An 8,647-nucleotide genomic window follows, 5' to 3' on the forward strand; every position below is an offset into this window, starting at 1 on the left:
GGCAATGGTTTTGCTTCTGGCAAACTACTTCCGAGGTCCGTAAAGCTGCTGATCAGCAATGGAGCCGCGTCGAGCTCGGGTAAAGAGGTGATCTGTTTTCTTTCCTTTTGGTGGCCGTTTCGGTGGTGTCGAAGGAGAGGAACAGGCACTGGTATTTTGCATAGGATTATCCTATCTTTTCAGTCTTGTAATTTCGGTGCTTACGTGCCTGGTAACCGGATCTTTATTTTATAAATGAGACACATATTACCATGCAATAAAAAGAGTACATATTTGTACGAGCTCTACGTGCGTGCATGCATGCACTGGGCTAATTTTAATTAGCTGTCCATTCGCCCATTAACACATTGGCTAGGAGTAGTTCATATGCCTACACATGCAATATAGGCGCGTACACGTAGTCACTTCTTGTTCCATGTGTACAACTAAATATTATTAGTCCAAGTCACAATTTAGACAACTTTTATTTTTGCATCATCCTCCCTCCTTATTTTGGTACTATTCGTAGTGTTAAAAAATTCTCATCGAACAACACTACAGGTGCAAGCAAAAGGATGTATGATGTGTAACATGGTTACAAATTTGGTGAAATTATAGTGCTTTGAAACACAGTTGCAAATGGAGCGTACAAACATTCAACACCTTAGAAACATTGTTACAAATATGACCTCGGCTTCCCCCTTTTTTAAGGATTTTGTAAAAACTAACGGTGAAAAACACCCTACACTTTACGAGACCGGCCTAGTATGAGCAGTTGCTCAGCTACCTCCATCATCGTTGGTCTTTGGTCTACATCAAGGCTAAGGCATTCCACGACTATACCTGCTAGACTATCAAGAAGCTCCAAATCTTTTGTTGTTGCAATTTCCTTGTCAAAAAACTCAGTCGATTTATTCTGTTTCTTATGAGCGTCAAGAAAGCCCTTTACCAAGCTATTATTCTCAGAATGTATGGCCCTCCTCCTACTAATAAGCTCTAGGATCACAATTCTGAAACTATAGACATCACTTTTTTCAGTGAGTCGGCCTTCTTGTAGATATACTGGATCCATATAATTCATGTCGCCGATGACTTGTCCAGTGTGCTGCTTGTATTTCTGAATCAACTTAGATATGCCGAAGTCTGAAATCTTGGGAACAAAGTTATCATCCAAGAGTATATTCGCTGGTTTAACATCACCATGTAGAATTGTACTATTTGTTTTTGAGTGCATATAAGCTAGACCATCCGCTGATTGTGCTGCAATACTTAAACGTGTATCCAAGTTGAGAGCCACCTTGTTATTACTGTTGTGAAGGATGTCAAGGAGGCTACCTTTAGAGATAAACTCGTAGACCAGCATGGGGGCATCAACTTCAAGGCAACAACCAATGAGCCTAACAATGTTCTTGTGAATGACTCGAGATTGGATTATGACTTCATTTGCAAATTGTTCACTCTCTAGCACACTACCATTAATCGGCTTCTTTATTGCAACTAATTTATTGTCAAGAAGGCCCTTGTAAACTTCACCAAAGTAACCTTTTCCAATTAAGTTACTACTCCTCAAAATTGGCTTGAGCTCCCCCTTTTTGAAAAGTTTAATGACATCTGCCTTCTCCAATGTAGGGCCACCATTCTTTTTATAGAATTCTTTCGTCTTCTTTTTCTCTTTGTGAAGAATAACAAGAAATGATAGAACCGGCATGAGAAGAATACCGCCAATGGCACCTTAATGGACAAGAAACAAACTTGATTAGTACATATCACTAAATTATCATGTACAAATCTATCAGGTATGTTTAACATAATAACTAAGTAAAATGATTCGTATGTTGATCTACTAAGAATCTAAAACAAGTTGCCACTAGAATTTCAGAAAAAAAAATGAATCTAAATCAAGACTGGAAGGGGTTGAAACTCGGAGGGAAGTGTGCAGAAGATAATGGAATCCTGTACTTCGTCTTTGCCAAATTACAATGCGTATAAACTGTCAGATTTTGTAAAATTTTGATGAAGTTTACAGAAAAAATATCAACATCTACAATACTGTATTAATACCGCTGGATTCATCACAAAGCATATTTTCATATGATATATATTTGGTATTGTAAATGCTCATATTTTTTGAATTTTTCCCTATAAACTTGGTCAAAATTTACAAAGATTGACTTTGAAGAAAAAAATTACATGCTCTATAATTTGGCAAGGCGGAGTAGCTCATACATTAGAGTCAGGTTATTTGTAGAAATTAAGCAGTATACACACTAGAGGAAAAATTATATATGCGGCTGGTATCCATCAAGTGATGTACACGTAGTGCACCTATCCAATACATGTTTCTATTTGCATATGGAATCAAGCTCCTAGTTGAAAAACATAACTGAAGGTGAATGATCTAGGTGACACAAATTTTGGTTTATAGTTTGCACTTGAGATCAACGTTTTTCGTGATGTGGCATACCCAAAGGGTTTTGATTCTAAAAGAAAAGATTCTCACCTGGGGTGCTGCGTACTGATGCATACATAGTTTTTTTGTTTTGCGAAAATGATGCATACATAGTTACATGCATGTACACACACATACAGTGGAGTGCAGTAGTAGCTTAGTACTTACCCACAGCCGCCTTGGCCGCTGGAGTGAATGTATCTGAGCAGGTTCCGGCTTTGCCGTCGCCTTTCATCCCGAACTTGCATGGACAGTCATAGCCTCCGAGCCTGTTTTTGCAGATCCCGCCATTTGAGCAGGGATACACATGCGGGAGCTTGCATTCATCAATATCTGAAGAATCAACACTTCCGGGAGTTAACCAATCAGCAATGATGTGTGTATGTATGCATGTATGTACCTTGGCATCCGTGAGTGACGTAAGGGTTGCCGGCGTAATGGTCCCAGCACTTGCAGATATATATAGCCAGGAGTATGTGTTGAGTTGGCGCAAGAGCTGTTGCCGCTGACGCAGGCGTAGTCCGAAGGGGGTGACCGTCCCTTGGCCGGACACGAAGTGTTCCCGGCGGCGAAATCGAGCGCGATTTGGACGCCCTCCATGTCCACCAGCATGGCGTAGGAGCACGGGTAGTCTTCCCACCGCTCGTTGGGGACCTCGCCATTGATCGAAAAGCTTAACAACTTGCCGAGGTTGTTGTCCGGCGTGATGGTGGTCTGGCAAAAGATATCGTGCACGAGAAGTACAAGGGAACATGACCGTATACGCACTACCAGAAACGCGAATTATACTGTGGTTTGGATTATTTTCCTGTCGGGCCCGAAGCCACCCACAGGGCAAAGTTAATATTCCTGTGCGTCCTTAGCCCACAGAAAAAATATTTAGCCTTTCGCGCTCTGGCCTCCCGCTAAAAAGGCCTTCCCGCGGTAAGGAATCCGGCCGCGCGCGCTCGGGCAGTTTACCTGTGGGTTATTGGGCTCAGATCCCCAAATCAGAACCTTCTCGTCCCTCGTCTCCACTCCGCCCCCTCGCCGCCGTCTAAACCCTCAACGCTGTCCCAGCAGCATCGGTCGCCGCCTTTGCCGCCTCAGTCCGCCGCTACACCCACCACATCGTCTCCATACCGTCACTTGGTCCTCGCCGGTCGAGCGACCCACGCCGTTTCCTCGTCGGCGCCTGCGTGTGTTCGCGTCACAGCACGCACAAGCGCCCCCCTCCTCACGTCGTCACCACCTCAGCCTGCTCGTTCGCCCCTTCCTTCTCCCCTCTGCCTCCCATCGCAGATCCAACAATTCCTCCTCATGGATCCAACATCCCCCCTGGCATTGTTATATAAGGCTGGATATTGTTCTCTGAGACTGGCATTGCCTAGCCAGATATCTTCCCAGAATCGAATCTCCGACCCGTCTTTTATCGCAAAAGACCCAAAGCGAAAGAGATGTTTCTTTGCCGCCATTAGGCTAGCCCAGAAGTGCGAACCTACATATCAATTAAATCCACTTCGTTGCGAAAGAGGGAGCATGGATTCATCACGCATCAGCTCTGTACACCTTATATTTCTGTAAGTACATGTAGCATCATCTTTTTTTCACTAGCATTTACTAAAAAAAAAGATGGGTGCACATACTAGCATATATGTCCTGCCCAAAATCACTCTATATATTGACCAACCATGAAAATATATATTCTGGATATAACATATGTCCTTTGATCACCAAAATCATGTCACTAGCTAGCCTGCCCATCCATCCACGATCATCTTCTTGTCACTAGCTGACCAACCTACATGGGCAAAAAGAATTCTTTCATCCCGATCCAAGTCACCACCTAGCCAGCCCCTCCCCTCGCGCGTCATCCAAACCCGGGGGCGACAAAGGGGGAACAGCGGCGGACGCGCCGCCGTCCTTGTCCCTGTAGGCAGGGGCGGGCTCGACGACGTTCAAGATCTTCCGAGCGTTGTTAGCTGCGACGAATGATGTCCTAGGTTCATCTTCATGGTCATGATCGGTGCTGTTTCGGTCAACGCTTTCCTTCTGTCCAACTTTAGCATTGTCCACGGCTGCTGCAATGACAGAGGTGAAGACGCCAGACTCCCGCAGGCCTTGCACGATCGCCTGATAGAACAATGCACAGGTGTCAAGCGTATGAATATTACTGTATTATTACATATGACTGACATTTTGATGGTGTGGCTATGGTTACTTATTGCGTACCATTGGCGCATAGATGCGAGTTAACACTCCTTTTCGCAGAAGTTTCAGGTTGAGCTGCTTATCGTTCCACACGACACGTTCGTTGTACCTGACAAAAGAGCAATCAGCCAACAGTCATACTAGGTGTGGGATGTCTAGGATCATTACGAAGAATACCATATCTCTTAAAAAAAGGCATAAATGGCCAACTGCGAATCATTAACGTCAGCTAGTACTTTCATGCTACAGGCTGCAATGATAAATCATTATACATCTGATCTGAGTGCTTGGAGAACAACTCACGGAAAAAATTTGAGTTGTTTGTTTACCTGACAAAGATCATTATTTTAGTTGAATTTATGATACACGGTCAAATATATCATGACCTATCTGGCAAAAAGAAAACGAAATTTCCATGACCATTCCTGCAGTTTTCTCAGGGGCGGTAGCAGTAGCTATCTTTTCCTGATTTGTTGCTTTATGCTCTTAGAGTGCCCGCTGATTAACTTATTTTAGTTTTGCTCATCAATCAATAAAAAACTAAATTGGCCACATGAAATTGGTATGACCAAATTTACTAAAAAATATACTTTCATAATATATGTTTGTGATCATGATCATGACAGATATTAATGTCAGAGTGAAGAATTGGAGATCGTGTAAATGTCCAGGAGAGTATATTTTCCGTCAGAGTATCATTGATGGTGCATGCTAGAAATCAGAAAGTGTTTTTGTTTGATGGCTTAGATTAATTAAGCCAAGTTAGAACAGAATTTATGATACTAAGGAGACCATGAAAATTACCAGCGAAGCATATCCTCTTCACTAGCAGTTGATGCAATTATAAAAGCCTGCATAGTAAATGCTCAAGTCAGAACTCAGGGTAGCAGCAGCAGTAGCAAACTAAATCATGGAAGAGGAAGCAGAACCACTAGTATAAGAATGTAAAATGCAAAAGATCCTGGAGGGGAAAGGGACTAGTGCAATGGGAAAAAAAAATCGACAAACAAAAATCTGGTAGTAGCTTGCAAGAGAATCAAGTAGCTTTACTTACTGCTCTGTCAAAATCCAACATGAAACATCTTTTAACATCTTCTTTTGTAGGCTTGCATCCACAGCGATCACGTCTAGATGTTAAGTCTGAAAATTTGGTGTATGTATAGTGCAGAACTGCAGCCTCTTCCAGCTTGATCTCACTGTCAGTTACATGCCAACAATATTATAAGAATCAATTTCGGCTTGATCTCACTGTCAGTTACGTTCTGAAAAAAATTGATGCTATGGGCAAAGGTCCTTACTTTGGGCTCTTTGCGTAGTTATGCCATCTGTGTGCACCATTTGGCCGGAGATGATCTTGAATTCGCGCAGCAGATTTTCCATTCCCATAAGTGATGAAATAGTTGGGATTGCCTCTTGTTGCTTCCTTATACATGCCAAAGTAAGTATCTTTGGGGAGATGATCATAATTCTTCTTGAACATAGACACCTGGTAAGATATTGCAATGTAAATAAATTAGCTAGTTGTATATGATTGATCACTAGTTGTATATGAGATTATCTTTTTCATACTAAAAAATGGCAAGATACTAGTACAGTTTATTGAAAAAAAGGCTAGACACAGCAAAAAATGTCAAAAGGCATAATCTGTTGTTGGCACTGAATTGTTGCACATATCGGAGGCCTAAGATTATTTTTCATTTGCTTCTCTTTTCTTTTGGAATAATTTGCTAAATTAGCTAGGCCCGTGGCCAGTCTACACTAAGAAAAACAGGTAAAACTTAATTCAAGGATACTAGGCTAAATCGAAATTGGACCAGATTACAGGGCAGCACAAAACTAAATTTCCAAGCAAATGTAAACAACAATATCAGAGTATCAGACCACAGTATCAGACTTTAGATGTAACCGAACAAACAGAATTCATATCACATCAGCCAACATTGTATCAAACGGAGCTTGTGGATATTATTATGTTCTTAAAAACAGAGAATGTTTACCTCACTAAATGGATCTTTTATATCATCACGCTCGACGCTGCTTTCCTGCAGAGTGCAGACATGCAAGTTAATTACTACTGTATGCATAAGAAGTCTGGCAGGCATAATTAGGAGCAGCAGCATACTTACATAGTTAGGGAAGATAACCATGTCAACATCCTCGGGGACGTCGGCTAACAGGCGTCTGATGGAATACTCGGAAGCTCCACCGGGATATAGCAACTCATCGGTGTCTAGATGCATTATCCAGTCCATGCCAGATTCCTACCATGAAGAAAGAACGCTTTTTCGTTGTTTATGATAAATATAATACACTAAATGAATACTAGCAATACTCGTGATAAGCCGAAAACAAACATACATACCCGGGCCATTACAATTGCCATCTCCATGTTGAGCGACTGCTTCACAAACAGTTCGTAGTTGCAGGGCTTGTAGAAGAATCCTGAGAGCCAGGTTTCGTCCCAGATGCGGCTGCAGGTGAAACATATGCATCATCAGAATGGGTATCGAAATGATCGAATTTGTGTATAGGCCGACGAGGCACGCGGGCGGCAAGGATTGTTTCGGACCTCCGGGCCTGCTGCTCCTCAAGCTCCTTGGTCCTGTACACCACCTTCACCCCCTGAAACAGAGACAGAGACATAGATCCAGACTCAGAACAAACAAGCAGAGTCAAATTGAAAATCTCAGGCGAGGAGCGCACGGGGATGGACTCGAGGACGCCGGCGACGCTGGGCTTGGCGGCCTTGCCCTCGACGAAGAGCAGGAAGTGCGCGACGCCGACGACCTTGTGGTAGTAGAGCCACGGCAGGATCTGGTCCAGGCCGGCGGAGGTGCTCGTCTGCACGCACACCTGGCAGACAGGAGGGCGAAAGATCAGCGGGTCAGGCACATCGGCCGGCGGCCGGCGAGGAGGAGGACGGAGGTGAGATTGGAAAAAGGCGGTACCTTGGGGTGGTGGGTGTCCGGCGCGTCGAAGTGGAAGGACCAGCCGCGGAGGTAGGGGAAGGCGGGGCCGGCGGAGGCGGCGAGCACCTCCACGCAGGAGGCGGCGGAGGAGTGGAGGGCCTGCAGCCTCGACGGGGCCGGCACGGCCAGGCGAGCCGGCCAGCGGGAGCCGGCGTCGTCCACGCCGCCGCCGCGCCACTGGAGCGCGAACGCGAGGAGGGCGAGCGCGAGCGGGAGCGCCGTGAGGAGGAGCAGCAGGTGGCGCCACGCCGCGCCGCCAGCGCCGCCGGCAACGGCGGACGGAGTCTGCGCCGGCGCCGGCATTCCTTCCGAGTGCGATCGATCCGTGGGTTCGGGCCGGGTCCGCCGCATCCCCACCGTTTTTTCTCTTTAGCTGTGATTTTATCTTATTTCATAAGTAAATGGTTGCCTTTTCCAACAATGAAATGAATTACTGCCAAATATTGCCATAACCTTCTTTTGCCAAAAGGAAAAAAGAATGGGCTTTGCTGTTTTTATTTATTGGTTTTCTGTTATTTTTGGGTTTCACTTTATTAGGGTTAAATGTCGTCGATGGATTTGAGTCAGGGTCCGACGCATTCGCCGGTAATATTGTTTTAATTTCTTATCTAATTAATGGTTGCCTTTTGGAACGATGGAATTAATTAATTCATGGTTTGAAAGAAAAATAGCAATCAAATATTGCCTAAGATGGCCAAGTCCTCCTAGCACGAGCCTAGTTCATCTGGGTGCAAACTCACGATGCTCGCTTGCACCGAGAACCAGATTAAAGTGGTTGAAAGCGATTTTGACCATGGCCGCATGGTCGGACGCCACCCCACTGTTAACCACTAGGGTTGTGTTTGATTCGCGGGCAAGGTTGAGTTAGTCGAGAATATTCGCAACCACGTGGTAGTGATGGCCAGTTTTTATTGTTTGGTTGGAAGGGATGGAGTGGGTTGGATAACCATATTTTAACCAAATTTATAAAAAAATGTTTATAATAATAAATAGTGGATAAGCTTTATCTGCTTTTGATAGGAGGTGTGTTGGTGCATGATGAAAGAATGTTGTGTTATTG

At 44.3% G+C, this 8,647-nt stretch overlaps 1 protein-coding gene and 1 pseudogene across 1 annotated transcript; both read right to left on the minus strand.

The window, feature by feature from the left end:
* Positions 1–512: 512 nt before the first annotated feature.
* On the minus strand, positions 513–3,704 carry LOC109734583 (wall-associated receptor kinase 1-like; annotated as a pseudogene).
* Positions 3,705–4,060: 356 nt separating this feature from the next.
* LOC109734560 (glycosyltransferase-like At2g41451) lies at positions 4,061–7,957 on the minus strand. The gene is made up of 11 exons (XM_020293766.4): positions 7,567–7,957; positions 7,322–7,471; positions 7,188–7,240; positions 6,981–7,089; positions 6,745–6,879; positions 6,616–6,660; positions 5,917–6,104; positions 5,673–5,814; positions 5,423–5,469; positions 4,640–4,727; positions 4,061–4,540 (listed from the first exon to the last, which is right to left on the minus strand). Exons 1-11 carry the CDS (start codon positions 7,936–7,938, stop codon positions 4,247–4,249), a joined length of 1,623 nt encoding a protein of 540 aa, XP_020149355.3. The 5' UTR covers positions 7,939–7,957; the 3' UTR covers positions 4,061–4,246.
* Between the last annotated feature and the right edge of the window lie 690 nt (positions 7,958–8,647).

This window comes from Aegilops tauschii, chromosome 1 (assembly GCF_002575655.3).
Source record: "Aegilops tauschii subsp. strangulata cultivar AL8/78 chromosome 1, Aet v6.0, whole genome shotgun sequence".
In the NCBI taxonomy this organism is placed as follows: domain Eukaryota; kingdom Viridiplantae; phylum Streptophyta; class Magnoliopsida; order Poales; family Poaceae; genus Aegilops; species Aegilops tauschii.